This window comes from Myotis nattereri (assembly GCF_964212035.1).
Source record: "Myotis nattereri genome assembly, chromosome: 17".
In the NCBI taxonomy this organism is placed as follows: Eukaryota; Metazoa; Chordata; class Mammalia; order Chiroptera; family Vespertilionidae; genus Myotis; species Myotis nattereri.
In genome coordinates, this window is record NC_138092.1 from 14,495,218 (window position 1) to 14,513,337 (window position 18,120).

Sequence of the window (18,120 nt, forward strand, 5' to 3'; positions counted from 1 at the left end):
TGTTATTTATGGTTACAAATATATATATGTCTTTTTTCCCCACCATTTTAGGAAGTGGTAATAAATGTTAGCTGTTTTTCTTTTTTATGGCTGTATTTAAATAGTTCATCTTTAAGTAATGTTTTGGGTAGCTGGATGATGCCAGTATTTAAATAAGTGTGTGTGTGTGTGTGTATGTATGTGTATATGTGTGTATGTATGTGTATATGTGTATGTGTGTATGTATGTATGTGTATATGTATGTGTGTGTGTGCGTGTGTGTGTGTGTGTGTGTGTGCACGTGCGCGTGCGCAGTTGGCTTCAGTTGGTGGAGGAGGAAGGAGTGGAAGATATACTTCCATGATAAGTACCACTTTGTTACCTCATTTAAATTCCCAAGGCCCTCTTGCAAATTGGACTAGGAAAGATTTAGATAATTTTCAGATTCTTTGATGTTTCCTCATGGTTCAAAATGAATACAGTAAAAAGGTAAACTGTTAAATATTTAGGGGATATAAATATAAAAGTTTTACTTATAAATATTTATAATGTTATAAAGTTATAGTACTTAAATTCATAAATGATGCTGGTTTAAAATCCATGTAATTGTAATTTTAAATACATACCATTTTATCATTTTCTTATGAGTTAGAAGAAGTATGTTCCAATAAGATAATCTTTACAAATATAATAATATTTGTTGTGGTAAATCTAGAAAGTATAGATAAATAAATAAATAAATAACAATAAAAATCACTTATAGTCCTGCCACTAAAAGATAACTATTCATATAATTATAATTTTTTAAACAAAATTAACAAATTCATGTATACTATTTGGAAACCTTCTTTTTCATTTACTAATATTGTGCAGTTTTTCCTTAAACTTAAAAAAATTTGCTTAAAATGATTTTAATACCTATTTATTACTCCTTTTTTAACTTAATTTGTTATAATGGGATATTTTGTTTCTTATTTATGTTATTATAAATAACGATGCCATGGAAATCCTTTAATATAAGTCTTGCATATTTTGTTAGGACAAAATATTTTGTTGGGATAACTTTCCAGAATTAAAATTGAAATATGAAAGGAAAAAAAAATTTTAAGGTTCTTGAGATTACTGCCCAAATTTCCCCAAAAAATATTTTGGCAAACTATCTCCAATTATCTATTTAAGAAATATATGTTAAGGTCTGATTCCAGTTCAGCCATAATACTAGTAGCTGAGAATACAACAGTGAACAAGATAAACATGAATTTTACCCTCATGAAACTTAATTTTATACTTATTCTTTGCAGGCGGGAAAATATGAGCATTATACCCTTTGGATATAGTCTTTCCCTTTATATTTAATCCTATTCCTGCCAACTGGAGGCACTTTTGGTATGCTGTAATGATGTAGAGGTTGGAAAATGTGTGTCCACGTATATCACCCTTTGGTAACACCCCTAGAAAGTCACAAGGCAGCATCACAATTTCTGTATCCTTGCATCTTATCTTTGGGCATTATTGCTTTTGGTGAGAGTTTACCAGGCCCATGACTCATTTACAAAATCATAACGTTGCTAATGCCTGAGAAAAAAGATAATTTGCCTAATATGTGAGCCGTCCTTCCTAATATACTCATGTCAGTTCAAGGACTGATATATCCTCAAGTATAAAATATACATACAATGCAAATGGTTGTTTAAACTTTCATGCTCAAGGTTGTTGATGATTCTTAAAATATTATGCAGTGTATTTCCTCTCCATGCTCGAATTGTGCTGCTGCCTGTGGTTTTTCTAGGGCATGGCTGGGAAAGTGCCATTAATGTACATGGGCAGACAATCTGTGAGTTCATGGTCATGACACCTGGACTATATGTTAGCCTTTTCACTATCAGCACTCCCATGTGGATTAAAAAAAAAAAGTGTTCTTCCATATTGAGCAGTTTCCTTCTTCAGAGAATTACTTTTATAATGTCTCAATATTTTTAAGTTAATTTGCAGTTTTGGGCTACTTTTTTGATAATTAAGATAAAAATATAGCTCTCTTGGCTTTTAAAAGTGAGAAATGGCTCAGAATTCTTGTTTACTATAGGAATACACTGACTTTTTTTGGCAATCTTATTTTACTTTAGGGCCTGTGGTTGATTTATGGTTGCAATGTTTCCCTGAGTTACTTTGTTTTAATATTTTTCTGACTCCATTTTTAGTGATGAGTTTATAAATGCTGTACCTATCCATTACATATGCCCCTTTTTAAAGAGAATAAGTAACTGAACAATAGAGATACATCTTTTATATCTCCTTAGAAACTCTAGACTTTTTAAAACTTTCTGCAAACTAAAGTTTTTTTCTTTGAGCATTTATCTTTCATCCATATTGTCACAGTCTTGTTATTCCAAAAGCATTGCTTAAAAGGAGTGTCCTAAATATAGCAGTACAGTATATAGTAGAAAGTGACATTAAAAGTGCAAAATAAATAGTGGTGCACAAAATCATATTCTTTATTTGGATGAGGCTGAATTGTTACAGATATCAGGTATTTCATGTTTGAAATAAATGAAGTAATGTTAATTACAAGTTGCAATGAAATACATAATACTTCAACGTGAAATATCCAGAATCCATAGAGACAGAAGCAGCTTAGTGGTTGCCAGGAATTAGGATGATGGGGGCACAGGGAGTGGTTACTTAACAGATAAACGATAGCTTATGAGGCGAGCTTTGAAAGTAGAGGGAGGTGGTGGTTACACAGCATCGTGAATGCACTAAATGCCTCTGGATTGCACACTTTAAAATGCTTTGTTGAATTTGAATTTCAACTCACTTAAAAAAACTAATAAATCAAAATATGTTTTTATAGCCAAGTTTGAAGTGTGAACTTATGGGTGAAGATTATTTAAATTGCCATAGAATTTAGACAGTTGATTTCAGAATCCATGAGTTGCCCTTTTGAGATCATTTTAGAAGGTTGACAATGATTGCCTTAAAGATTAGTTTACTTTAAAGTACTGTTTCTTTTAAAGTAACTTTTTAGTTTATGAAGTAATATTTACTTCCATTACCTTGATACTTTTGGTGTAAAACAGGTAGAACAGGTGAGAGGGCAAGGAAAATAAAATCTACTAAATAAAGTACCTTGTTAGTGCTTTTCTTTTTTCTTTATCTAAATCCTCACCTGAGGATATTTTTACATTAATGTTTAGAGAGAGTGGAAGGAAGAAGGAGAGACACAGAGAGGGAAACATCGATGTGAGAGAAACACATGGATTGGTTTCCTCCTGCAAGCGCCCCTCTTGGGGCCAGGGATCAAGTATGCAATGAAGTACGTGCCCTTGGCCAGAATTGACCCTGGGACCCTTCAGGCCTTTGGCCAACACTCTGTCCACTGAGCCAAACGAGGTCGGGCATTAGTTCTTTACTTTGGTGTACCTACTTAATCTGTATGCATTTCATACATCCCTTCCCCATCTGAGTTGTGCAGACAAGGGTCAGTAACACCCTCCGTATCTAAACATTTCTTTCTTCCTTTGGATGTGTTTCCACACAAAAAGGAAGACAGCTGAGATTTGGGACTCCTTAGTTTTTGGAGAGAGAGAATGAGGATGACTCATGATTGAATGATAGTCTATTTTTACGGTCTTCTTTCCTCTAGGTCTTAGGTTTATGTCTTACAAAGTGTAAGTCTGATGATAGGTAAATTGGGCACCAGTCCTCCTAGTCCCTATTAACTGTCCCCATCTAGCAGGGGAATTAGACAAGAGAGACATCCATGAGAAATGTAAGGAATGGAATGGAATTTTGGCGAAAGAAGCAAAATTAAATGCCTTGAAATCCATTCCCAAACCCAGAGATACGCATCTGATTTTGTTCCTGATTTAACTGTGGGCATGCCTTAATAAAGGCACACAATTCTGATTGTTGTGGTGTTTTTGTTGGAAACAGTTTCAAATGAAAACAAAATAAGTCAGAAGAGAAATGAAATTTGATTTTACTCAAAGAATATGAAATAGAGTGATTTAATCAGAGGTAGGCTCTGTCTTCTACCTTTATAGTATCTTACCTTTTGTTTGAGTATCTGGCCTTTTTTGCGGTGGTGTTCTGTTTCTCTTTCCTTATCTGCACATTGCATATAATACTGACAGCCACCTAGTGTTGTTGGAGGCAACAAACTTGCAATAAGCAGTCAGTAAATGCTTGGAAAAATATAGAGAACTATATAAATAAAAATAAATAAGATACGTATTTTCATTAATAGGTATGATAATCTCAAGTGGTACATAATAAATGTCTGAAAATGGTGTAAATCCTTAAAGTATGAATTACCTAATTAGCCCAGTCCATTCCAGCATACTTTTATCTTACTGTTATATTCTTTTAACAATTAATGCTAAGCCAACTTGACTAATGTTTTTTACATTTTTGTTAGTCATATCATTTTGGACAAGTCACAGTTCCTTGTAAAAATGTCTTTTCACTAATAATTCTATAATGCATTCTTATGTCATTTGGATTGTGATTTTTTTTCTATATAGTGTGTTTAAGGGGGGAAACCTGACATTTCTTGGCTAATGGGTTCCGTTTGTAATTATTCTTTCAGAATTTATGAGACTGAATATGTTATTTTACATTGGGGCTTAATTTCTGTTGTTTTTATTGTTGCACTTAAAACTGATTTAAAAATTCTAAGATTTTATATATTTTAGCATTTTGGCAAAATTAAGTTATTCATTACATGATGTAATCAATTTAGATATATATTGTCACGGGAAAATTATATTTGAGGGGTGGTAGTTGTACGTGTTTGTTTTTACTTTGGTCTTTTAGTTCCAGCGTGTTGTCCTTTTGGTTTTGTTTTATTGCTTTTTTCTTTAATTTTGCTTACCAGAGCCAAAGCCTTAGTAGAAGAACAACGCCTTTTGTTCCTAGGGTTCAGGTAAAGGCCTTGTCTGCCTGATAGAAACTAAAGCTGTGTTTTAACCCTTATTTGTATGTTTTTGGAAAATGCGTAGTAGGAAAACATGTTTTGGTATGTTGCTCCAAGTCATATTATTGACTTTCAAATCATTTTATGAGCCGGCTTGTAAGATTCTGCATGGGGATTAAAATACAATAAAAATTTAAAGAGACAATTTTTCTTAGTGATTTTATATGATGAACTGAATACCAAAAGTCATAGATACAAAGTGACGCTTAATGTAGACTCTCCTTACATATGTACCATCGAAAGAAAAAGCTAATTTAACTGCTGATATTTGCCTTTGTTACGCAAGGTTGCTGTCTCTTTAAATCATTCATTATGTCACTTAACATCTACATTTGTTTGCATTTTCCAAACAATAACTCCTTGAGGAGATTGGCAAATAAATTTGTACCTTATTGAAAATATGAATTTTATGCCTATTATATATAAGGTTCAACATTTGGAACGTGTAATACTTTGAAAGAACAAAATCACAATTCCCAGTTAAAAAGTGTTGGGCTTATTTTGTTTACATTTTGTAATTGTAATTTCATTTAATTTTTCTGTAATAATTGGGTACAAGTTGTTTGCCTCTTTTCATTAGGAAACCCTTATATGGTAAAGTAATATCAATATAGTTTTTTTAAAAAGGTAGCATTACTAGTATGCTTCCCTTGCTTTGCTGCATGTATTTTTTTTATTGTTATTGCTGGTTTTGAGTAATACCAATTTAGTTTAAATATTTAAAATTAAAATTGTTCTAGTTAATGTTATATAGTATAAAACATTTACTTGTGCTACTCAGGTTCTGCTTAGGAAGTTTAAAAATGGTTACATGGTTAAGCTGGAATGATAATTATGTTAAAAACAATTAGAATAATACCAAGAGTTTTATTAATGAAAATGAAGTAAATATAAAGACATATGTCATATTTAGACTTGTGAAATACATTTGTTATGTTTTGGAGAATCAACAGATATACTAACCATTCATTTAAAAAGCATAGATAAAGAATTTCAAAATGAGATAAAATAATCTAGCTAATAAAATCATTATATTTTGATAATATGAACTGGATATATATTAAAAACCTCAATGCAAGTCCTGTAATATAAAATGAAAATTGGAGCTATTGATCAAATGCCCAGTTTAAGAGAGTTTATTAAAAAGTGTAATTTTGATAAAAAATCATTAAAATTAAAATGTGCCTGTTTCATATCTATATATTTAAACATTTATATACTTGTAACGTTTAATTCAATAAGTTTCTACATAGTATAAAAACATGAAAGTTATATGCCTAATATTTGTATAAAAATGAATATTACTAAAAAGTGCTATTATTTTCCATGGCATAAGAAAATCGAAAAAGAATACTCTTTATCAGACATTCGAAATATATATCTCAGATGTTTAGCTTTAATGATTTCAAAGGAGTAAAAGTATTGCCTGTGGCAATGGCTTCAAGTGCTTAGTCTCAATCCTTAAAAAAAAAACTCACAGAAATGAGCTTAGTCTAATAATCATCATTGTTTCTTTGTTTCTTAAGTGTAAAGTTTATTGGAAAAATTTTTTTTAGCTTTTTAGTGTTTTTTTCTCCTTAAGGTGTCTAATATTGAATTTTTAATATCATAGAAAAATAAAGCAATTGGCTTTTTTTTTATTTCTAGACAATAGAGAATATCAGAAGTTAATCTGGTTTTGATCACACATTTTAGAGGAACCATGATGCATGCTATCTGCAGACAGCGGTTCACGTCATACACAAGACACTCATTTCTTACCTTTTTGCTTTGTTTTCCCTTCGTGTCTTTTTCCGGAACAACTTAGTCTTTCCCCCACTTACCCTCATCTGTCTCTATGTTCTGATATTGTTAGGCAAGCAGATATGTCAACTTTTTTCTCCATTCAAATGTGAGAGGCTTTTCTTTCAGGTTGATCCCATAATCTAAGGCCATGGTTCTCAAACTGTAATGTCCGTGGGAATTGGAGGACTTTGTTAAAATGGTAATTCCTGGACCCTGTTCTGATTCACTAGGTGAGAGGTGGGCCACAGGAATTTTTAGCTTCTTCACAAATAAACCAGATAACCCAGATGCAGGAGGTTTGTGAACCACAGATTAGCTGGTCTGTTTAAACGGAACAGTTCTGTTATGAAAACTTTTTATAACACAGCAGCAAGATAACACCTGCATTAAACAAGGACTTAACACAACTAAGAGAGTAGTAATTACAATTTTAAAAATTTAAATATTTCTTCTGTAGATCTATAAGAGGGCTGATTCTATTTGACAAAGAAAGGGAAACATATCAATAATTTTATATACTCTTCTGGGCCATCTGTCTTCCTCTTCCCTAAAATACAAAGCGAGGGAGTCAACAAGCCCTGTTAGCTTGGCCCAGACCTGACTGTCCACTTTAGAGAAGAGAAGGAAGGACTGACAATAGATGTGTATATTTAAGCTTTTAAATGACTGCAAAATGCATATTCAGGTGAAAGGAAAAATTCAATAATTAACATATATATACCATAAAATGTATACACTGTAAAATACAGATTCTATAAATATATTTTATTCCCAAATTTAAAATTTTTGATTCAATATCAGTTTCAAGATAGTATCAGTTGAGTTCTGAACCGATTTGTGGGTCAGAGCCACAGTTATAGATCTTCACACAGTAGAATCAGCTAGCTAGGTGTGGGAGTGTGAGGTACGTGTGTGGGAGGTGACAATAGTTAACATCAAATTAATTCTGCAGCTGGATCTGAAGTTCCAATTCCTAATTAAGGCATAGGGAAATTATTCACATTTCCACATCTCAAATTAAAAAATCTACTCTTATTTCCTAAGAATGTGCTACATTTACATCACAAACAAAAAAAAGAGACTTTATGTCGAAGAAAAATTTAAAGACATGACTTTATTATAGTTTTAAATACAAACGTAAGGAGTCTATTGACTGAAGCTACTAGTAATTTACTGGTGACTATAATCCTTGAAATGTCTTCTGCTGTGGAATTACATAAAACATGTGCTTAAACATTCCCTGTGAATGCCATATAAACAAGTTACTATCTATTCAGTTCATTTTGAGCATTGATTTGAGCTCACTATTGTAGGGGAGCCAAAATGAACTACAGCGATTCTTGCATAAAAGATAAAACTCAGCAATCATTGCATAGAAAGTCCTTAGTTAAGGTAGTATATTTATTATGTGCATGTTAATAAGCAATCAAATTAGCATAAGAAAATTCCAAGTAATTTATGAATCACGCCAACATATTTGGATTAATTCCTCTATTCAGTGAAGTTATTAAAGCATATCCCTTTATTTTGACTAAATGCAATTTACTGAGTGAAATTTATATTCTCTGCCAGTATTAATGTCAGAGAATGTGGTGAATGAAGATGGGGACATAAAAATTATGTGAAGGTAGTAAATGTTTGAGCTGATCAATGAATATTTTTGCTTTTCAGATAAAACTATGGTTTGACAAGGTCGGTCACCAACTCATAGTTACAATCTTGGGAGCAAAGGATCTCCCGTCCAGGGAAGATGGGAGGCCAAGGAATCCTTACGTTAAAATTTACTTTCTTCCAGACAGAAGGTAGGGATAGGAAATAAAAAAATGTTTTTGAAAGTAAGTGAGAAATGTTAATAGCAATGAGTGTTTTTATTCTGTATCATTTATTTTTATCATATCTTTCAGATACTTACGAAGTTTAACATAAGCATAATCATTCTTAGGATTCAAAATAGTGGCAATAAATACTTTGGGATTGTTTTTAAAATTTATATCAAATGTCTATAATATCTATTATTTTATTGCGTATTTATTTCTGGTTGTGTGGATTATTTCTTAAATAATATGTTTTTGTTTATCAAAATTACTAAAAATTTGCCTCCTTTAAATAAATTGTATTTTCAACACACTGCAGAGGCAAACGCTAGAAATGGTTCTAAAAGGTACTACTCATCGTACGTATTCCTCTATAATTTCTATCTTCTCTTGCAAAGATACTATTTATTTAAATTCTGTAAAATTAATGAGTGTACTTTTTATTTCATCACCCCATGTAATCAAGGAAATTTACCATTTGGCCCAGAATCAGCTTCTTCAAGTGTCATCATGTGTGTGTCCTTGCTAATCAACATAAATGATGTTCTACCCTGATTTAAATAATTAGGATTGAAGAAAAAACTTATCAAAAATTATCTGCTAATCACCGTCAATTTCAGGCACACGAGCAATAAAAGAGATTATTCAATAACATCATGGAAAGAGAAAACAGTAAATGCCCCAGTTATCCTCCCCGCGTCTGTTCTGCATCCTGCTGTCAGGGCAGGCTGTTCTCAAGGTCTGCTCCTTTCTCTCCGGTTGGAAATGACTGGGCACAATGTGATCTTATTAAATGTGTTTCTACACTTTGCGGCCCTCATTTACTTAGCTTAGGTCATCCAGGTTGAGTTGGGTGCCAGAGTACCCTCTGAAGAACAATTTCAGCCAAGAAAAAGATGAAAAGGATGAAAGAATTAAGAAAGGCCTTACATTTTATGATACACATTTTTTTCTTTAAAAAATACACTTTATTGATTTTAGAGAGGAAGGGAAAGGGAGAGAGAGATAGAAACATCAATGATGAGAGAGAATCATTGATTGGCTGCCTCTTGCACGCCTCCTACTGGGGATCAGGCCCGCAACTGAAGCATGGGCCCTTGGCCAGAATTGAACCTGGACCCTTCAGTCTGCAGGCTGATGCTCTATCCATTGAGCCAAACCAGCCAGGGCTGTGATGCACATTTTGAAGTGAAAGTTGTCATAGAAATTTCTCAGAAAATATGTCAAGGGGGGGACAGTTTCTAAAATTGTCAGAAGTTATTTGCTATCTCACTTTATTTTACAAAGTTTGCTTGAGGATAGTTGCTCTCTAACAACGTAGGTTGTCTTTTGGACGGGGAGACCCTTTGAACTGCAGTGGAGGAAGAGGACATCCATGACGAGAGTGTTAAATCTAGGTTCAACTTCAGTTTGCCTTATTAAATCGTAATCATATCTGCCGTGTTTGCAAAGAACGTCAGAGATTATCTAGTCTCCCTCCCACGCAGTACAGAAGAAATCCCTTCTGAAATAGCCATTCTTTGAGAGCTTTCTTCACTCCTTAGGAGGAAGTCAAGGCTGCTGCTTCCATTCCCTTTCAGATCGCAGTATGTAGACCATTCTTGAATTAGATAGCAAGGCTCCCACTAAATAAATGCTTTCTTACTGTTTTTCATGGAAGGAACTTTGTCTCTTGACAGAGTTTCATAATTCATTCTTTAATGGATGGAATATAAGTAGATGCTTTAAAATATTAAAATTTTAGAAGGACTGGAGTGAGAGAAAACTATCACAGTGAAGTGGTGCACATCACAATTTACTAGAGTTTTTGGTCAATTGAGACTCTGGCAGTTTAAGTGAATAGTATATGAAGAGTTTTTGGTTAATTAGCATTTGGAAGGTTTCCAATTGGGCAATATGTTAAAAAAAAACTTAGGAATAAGATTCAGTAGTCTTATTTAGATTTTGACAAAGATAAAGTATTCAATTATCTCATGGAAAATGTTCAAACTTATTGAAATGTTGCTATTATTAAGTCAATACACATAAGTGATATAGCTATACAACTTAAAAATGTTAATAGTAATTTTAAAGATTACAACATTTGCAATTTTTAATAAATTTGTGACAAAACTTTACTTGACCTCTTTCCTGAGAAATTTTACATTAATAATTGTATGGCAAATTTAAAATAAAGTTTTATATAAGTTCATATATTCTAATTTTTTCATAGCGATAAAAACAAAAGAAGAACGAAAACTGTAAAGAAAACGTTGGAACCCAAGTGGAACCAAACATTCATTTATTCTCCAGTCCACCGCAGAGAATTTCGGGAACGAATGCTGGAGATTACCCTTTGGGATCAAGCTCGGGTTCGAGAGGAAGAAAGTGAATTCTTAGGAGAGGTATGTGTCATCCCCTAATACATTCTTTAATATGACTGCCAGTAAAAATTTATGTTTTGATGGAATCAATTTAGCTACTGCTTTAAGACAGAACTTATTGATGTCACAAAAAACAATGGTTCTAAATACTCTGTGACAATATTTACAGGTTTATCTTATTGTATTCTTATGTTTCATTGTTGAATGATGAAAGTTTCACAAATATATACATTGCTGTTTTATAATGTGTGCATATCATTTTAGTTTACTGAACCAGTCGCACTGCTTTTAGTTCAGTCATTTTGTCCTGGATTGTGTTTAAGCTTTGTAATATACCTGTAATATGCTAGGCTCTCATGCTTCCAAGGTGAATCCAGCATGTTACTTCCTTGAAGGAATTTATAAGCCACTGGGGCTACAGATGAGTGAATAGGCAATTATAAAATAGTATGGCAAATGCTGTTACAGAGTAATGCAATAGGAATATGTACATACTTGCTGTGCACAGGAGGGGGAAGTGGTCCAGGGAACGCTCCACAGAGAAAGCAGAATGTAGCAAGGTCCAGGGGAGTGAAATTTCTGGAGGGGGAATAACAAGACACTGGAGTTGAGGGGGTCTTGACAGCTGCCCTGGAGCTGGAAGGGAACGTGGTGAGAAGTGAGACCTGAAGGTTAAACTGGCACCGGGATTGTGTCCCTTAATCCGTCACATTAAAAAGTTTGGATTTTATCCTGTGGGTCATGGGATCCCGTGGTAGATTTTAAAAAGAGAATGGCTTGATTGCATTGGACTTGAGAAAAATGTTTTAGTGCAATGTGGAGAATTAATTAATTGGAGAGGGGCAAGATGAGAGGCAGTTCTTCAGCTATTAACACAGTAAGTTATCTGCTTTCTGCACTTTTCAACGTGATTCGTTTTCCTGAGTAAATAAAATGGTAACCTCCTGGGAAAACCAACAATCTATGGAAATATTAAACGGAATGTCAGTAGCGAAGTAATCAGAGTAGTAAGCCAGCTAGGAAGAGGGGTGACACAGTTGTCAGGACAGCTGTCTGGGTCTTGCATTTGCGGCACTTCTGCTTCCTAGCCTGTGTCCTTGATTGAGCAAGTTATTAAATCTATTTCTCTTCCAGTTTCCTCTTCAACCACGTAGGAATGCTAGGACTTACTGTGAGGATTAAGTAAGTGTATGTGTATGTGCCAGAATTTGGAATACAGGGCCTATCACGTTGAAAATGACCAGGGAAAATTTGGGAAGAACGAAAGAACTTAGCTATTTTGCCTCGTTACACCCATAGCTAAATAGTGATTTATCACTAAATAGCAGTTCTCATGTTCCTAAGCATAAATGCTGTCGTATTTGTACCTGACTCTAAAAGAAAATAAAAGGACTTATTTATTTCTATGAACTAGTTTCCTGTTAAAAAATTTATTAAACATTTATATTTTAAAATGCATATTATAGTATGTTTCATTTTTAAAAATCAAATGTTCCTGTTATGAATCTTTAGCAGCATATATTGAACAGAGTTTTATTTGGTTTATATTTTACCTCTTTCACTTACCAGCTGATGTGAGCTGAGACAAGCTCTTTTAAACCTTTTTTAGCCTTGATATCCTTTTCTGTAAGAGTTGAATAACAAGACCAAACTAGTAGGTTGTTTTTACCCCCAGAAAATGTAGGCAACGTATAACATGGTTTTTAGTACCCATTAGACACTTCTAATTTGGTTTTCTCTCTCCGTTTAGAGTTTATGAAAAGGCTAAATTAATGAATGAAATTGCTTTTTAAATGATAATATACGCTAGTATTATTAGAGACTTTTAATAATAGGTGTTATTTCTATCATAGCAAATTCAACAGCCTCTATCTAGTAAGTGGTTAGTCGAAATAAATGTGAATATCTTAGATATTTAAAACTTTTAAATAATTAAGAAGTTATAAATATTTATCTTATTTATTGTAAAAACATATGAATAATTTTGCAACATGACTTTGCTTTTGATCTAATAGCATTACTATTATATTTTAAGAGAGTTTCTGTATTATTGGTCTATAACGTTCTTTGTCTCTTGGCTTTGTAGATTTTAATTGAATTAGAAACAGCATTGTTAGATGATGAGCCACATTGGTACAAACTTCAGACCCATGATGTCTCTTCCTTCCCACTTCCCCATCCTTCTCCATACATGCCCCGAAGGCAGCTCCATGGAGAGAGCCCAACACGGAGGTTGCAAAGTAAGTTTTCAGTAAAATTTATCGTATCTTTATTGAATTATCTTGAATGATAGATATGACATGGAATTTGAAGATATCTTTATGGGTATTAACAGGTATCTCAGTGCTTTCATAGCTGTTATTGAAACCTTTAATTGTTTGATACACTAAAATGAGGTTATACCTATATTTAGTATGTATAGTCTGACTCCGAATGAAACAGTTATTTTTGATTCATTGATGAGTAATGTTATTCATTACTTTCCTGAAACATTAGTTTGAAAAGTGTATTTGGATGTTTAAGTCTTTATTGTTTTATATTCTTTATTGTTTTCAGTTAAAGTTGTGTAGCATCTTAAGGTAAAAATCTTCTTTTTTAACATGACAGAAATAATTTATAAATTTATTATTTGATATTAACTATTTTCATAACATTTGAACTGCAAAAGTTCAGTTAGAGATTTCTTTAATTTGATACTACATTCTTTGTCTCATATCAACTAGATTCATCTCTTAAAATTCTCAAATAATTATTTACTTAGTAAAATGTAATATTATCACCCTTTCACTTTTTAAAATAGAAAACATCATACCTATTATACTTTCATTTAGCCCATTACCGGTCTTCAAAGAAGAGTGAATGGAAACAAATTATTGAGACAAAACCAAAATGATGCTGTTGCTAGGTTTAAGATAAAAGAGACATGATTTCACAATAAGTTTTTCAGGATTTCAGCTATTTGTGTGGATTTGGGGCCAATATTTCTTTTAATTCTCTACCCAATTGAATTTCTTTCTCTTGGATGGCAATTACATATACATATACATATACAGACTGCTAGGTATTTTTTACTGGTGTCATTATTATCTTATATCAGGGGCAGATCTGATTCTTAATATTAGAGTCATGTAATCTTTTTGCTCTGTATTATACCTGGCATATTAAAGAAATCATCATTACACTGTTCTTCTTTAATCTCTCAATAACTTCATCTGTGTTATCCCTCCTCTCTTCTGAGTCTGTTTAGAATGTATGTCCTAATTGTATAAGCCCTTATATGCCCAGTCTGTTGGGATGTCATCAGATGATTCTAATTTGCATGTCAACTGGAGCTATAACAGCCTCAGATTTGATTGGGTCTAAAGTTTAATGACATAAGAATTTAGAAGGAAAATAGTGAATTCATTCAGTGAGACCATGTGATCTCAGATCTTTTTCTTCTACCTAACCATTCGGAGGAAAAAAACAAGAATGCAGTTCCTGGCAACAGACTTCCTGTCCTGAGAGGGCAGGGATTGTAACAAGCAAAACAAGAAAAAAAGTTAGTAGGGTATTTCTAATATTGGAGGGCATTCCTAGAATGTTCAAATATTGCTATTTTAAACATCTTAGACAATGTGAGATCTCAATGTTTTATAAACCTACAGGAAAGCATTTGTTTTCTAATAAGTGAGTTTAGTCTATTTAATGAATAACAAAATGTAAGTAGACCAAACAAGTCATTTTTTGAAATAGCAATACTGTTTTTATTTATCATTATATGTTTTCTTTTATTAAATGTTTTAATGAAAGATTCTATCATGTCAGGTGTGCCTATTGCTGAGACTCATGTAGAGAATATATATGTTAAAAATAAAATGTAACATGTTTAAATATGTGATATATTTTCTAATTCACATGAAGATAATCTGCTTTAGCCATCGAAGTTCTACTTAGTTCATTATCAATGCAATTTTTGCCAAGCATGATAAACATTTTAACATTTTGTTAGGGGTTTGTTTTGCAATAAAACATATATATGGAGCTCCTGATTCATAATAATTTTTACTGTTCTGTCTTAGCCTATTTCTTAGAAAATATGACACAATTCACAATTTAGATGTATTTGTTAGTTTGTGAATGATTTATTTCAAATTTTCTTCTCAAAGCAATAAACAGCTAAACTAATAGTTACAAAGGGATGTTTGAGATGTCTTAAATTATGTTTTCTCTCCATGAGTGTGGAAATTAAATAATTGGGTATACTTAATTTATTAGACAGTCCTGTTAGAAAAAGACACGTGAATGATTTTGGAAGAACATGTTGTTTATGTTTTAAAATTTACCTAAATTCAAGTGCCTTGGTCTTAAAGCATCTAAAGACTTAACTTAGCTATTTTGACTAACTTTTTCTCCAATACATTTTGTCAATCAATATCACATCACTTACATATATCATTTGATATTTAATATTATTTTAAGCTTTAAACTGTTTGAGAGCTTTATCTTACACATTTCAAGAATAACATACCTACATCATGAAATATGTGTAAAATATGTTTGTGAACTCATGTGACTTTCCTTCTCTCTCTATTTCTTATTCTCAAATTCCATTCAAAATCCTTCCATTGATTTTTCAGGTTGGTGAGAGATTATTATTTTTTCCTTAGTAATTACCAATTTTGATTATTGCTGTTTGCTTTGTAGGATCAAAGAGAATAAGTGACAGTGAAATCTCTGACTATGACTGTGATGATGGAATTGGTGTGGTGTCAGGTAAGAATTTCAGAAATATTTCATAATAAGAAGGAAGAGTAAATTCATCATTATTTACCAATAGATAGATAGATAGACTGATAAAATGAGAAAGAAATAACTTGCCTCCTCATCTCACCAAAAAGAACCTTATGGTAATTTAAACTCCTGATTAGTTCTTATTGCTGGAACACCTGCACCAATTGTTAGATTGAATATTCATGTGGAAATATTTTAGATAAGTGAATTCTTACTAATTTCCTGTTTTAAACCACTAAATAATATGGATTTCTCTGTAATTTTGAGGAATTATTGTATAATTAAAACTTCTTTACATACTGTGCTAACACTGTGAAAGAGAAGAAAACCTTTTTGAGATCACCAACATACCCAAATATGTCAAATACTAGAATAAGTATTTTGAATTTTTTTTCATTGTTGTTGTGTTGGTTAAGTATCAGCTGCAGCTACTTTTGAACTTATGGCATTATCGTTTAAAATATTTGCTAATTCATTATTATAAATTATCGGATTATTTAAAATTTAGGTAAGTAGCCATTTAAAAATAAATAAATTCTGAGAAAAAACACATCACATTGTACTCATTAATATTATAAAAATGTTTCTCTTCTTCTTGAAGGTAAATTAACCTAACAAATTTCAAGGGTACGACTAATTTTACCTTGAACAAAATGAGTTCTATTGCATGTAAAACATGCTACAGTTGCATCAATTATTGATAAGAAGTTTTGTTTGGCAATTTTTGTTAGAGTTGCATCAGTTACCATGCTATCAGGTTACCTGTTACTTTTTAAAAATTCCATGGCTATCTTTTAGTTTTTATTTTTGCACTAAGGGTGAATAATATATTAATTTACTAAAACTGCCAAAAATAATTTACATGTTTTATGGTTTGTGAATTAAACCTTAATAAAATGGCTTTGAAAAATATTTCTCATAGTCTCTTGCTTGGGAATAATAACAATTTTCTCCCCAATTGTATTCTATTCCTTTAATAATTGATTTTTCCAGTTTTCTTTATCCTAAAAAATTTCCTTCAGGTTTTGAACTTCTTCATCTTGATGCCATTTTTGGTATATCTCAATTCTTTCATTTTCTGTTTTCAGAATGGCAAAAGTATGATCATTTTATTATTTTTCCATTCTGTTAAAGGAAGTGTATTTTTAAAAAAAGAAATTTATCAGAATCTTTTCATTATTTGGGTTAATACTGTCTATATTTTTTCTTCTTTTCTATTACTGAATAGTGTTTAGAACACCTGAATAATTCAAAGTATTTGCCCTGGGCTCCTTATTTTTCAACATCAGAAAAATCATCCTTGCTTCTACATTTTTCTTTCTGCCTATGTAAAGAGTATAATAGTGAATCATGTAATAATCCGTTGAGGAATCTATTTGAATATTTGTCATTCTTTTTTAAGTGTTTACAAAGTATTATTATGTCTTAGTATTATACTATAACTTTACAATATTCAAAGGCTTCAGCTTCACCAGCATTTTATGTTTTTCAGTAAAGTAGAAAATACAAAAGGATTTAGCGTGTAGGTAACTGTCATCTTAATCTTTCCACCTTTAGATTATCGACACAATGGTCGAGATCTTCAAAGCTCAACATTATCAGTGCCAGAACAAGTAATGTCATCCAACCACTGTTCACCATCAGGGTCTCCTCACCGAGTAGATGTTATAGGAAGGACGAGATCATGGTCACCCAGTGTCCCTCCTCCACAAAGGTAAGAGAGCATACACATTTTATTTGTAGGATGGTATTACAAGCCTTCTTATGGTAAAATGCCATGAATAACCTCTAAAGATAATAAATTCTTGTGGAAAAAGTTACTTCAGGATAAACAAAGATGCTATTGGATAACCTACATAATGAAAGTAAAATAAAAAATAGTCTACTTCATGACTTTGGAAGACCCAGATCTTGTTTAATTGGAAGTGTTCAAAATTATAAATTGGATCCAGCTTGAAATCACTTATCAATATTGAGCAGATCTAGTTATGACCAACTTACTATACTCATAAATGGTAGAGATATTGATAACTTAAGGAACAGGAAAAAATAAACATATGATGGTACTTTAAAATTAGGAACCATCATGCGAAGAGTTAAAGAGAAGGGTGGCTTAGTAAATCTGTAGCTCCAGGTCTTACGCCTCGTGGAAAACTCTGATCAATCCAGGTAAGTACTGAAAGGCTTAATAGAGTTAGAGCCATGGAAATAATATGCTTGCCATTAATAAATATGTGCATAATTCACAACTTATATACTTGAATATTGAAGAAATTTGAAATCTTTTGAATTTTAAAATTTGAACATTATAGCTCCCCTTATAAATGAATAATTGAATTAATTTTAGACTTGGAATTTTTAATCATAATCTTAATTCGAAGCATGGTATGAACCATCTAAGAGAACTTGAGGTTTGTATTTATAAATTTAA

At 32.1% G+C, this 18,120-nt stretch overlaps 1 protein-coding gene across 20 annotated transcripts in view; it reads left to right on the forward strand.

Annotated features, from left to right (window-relative positions):
* RIMS2 (regulating synaptic membrane exocytosis 2) overlaps positions 1 to 18,120 on the forward strand; it is a gene marked incomplete at its 5' end in the record, with an annotated part of 342,653 nt that overhangs the window by 158,426 nt on the left and 166,107 nt on the right. For 14 of the 20 annotated variants that reach the window (XM_081111208.1, XM_081111209.1, XM_081111196.1 and 11 more), the window contains 5 exons: positions 8,411 to 8,541; positions 10,766 to 10,937; positions 13,003 to 13,156; positions 15,603 to 15,671; positions 17,247 to 17,403. In XM_081111208.1, the coding sequence (XP_080967334.1) occupies positions 8,411 to 8,541; positions 10,766 to 10,937; positions 13,003 to 13,156; positions 15,603 to 15,671; positions 17,247 to 17,403 (683 nt within the window). Of the gene's footprint in view, positions 1 to 4,855; positions 4,904 to 8,410; positions 8,542 to 10,765; positions 10,938 to 13,002; positions 13,157 to 15,602; positions 15,672 to 17,246; positions 17,404 to 18,120 lie in introns of all 20 variants that reach the window. The other 6 variants (XM_081111207.1, XM_081111185.1, XM_081111199.1 and 3 more) reach the window with 1 other exon arrangement.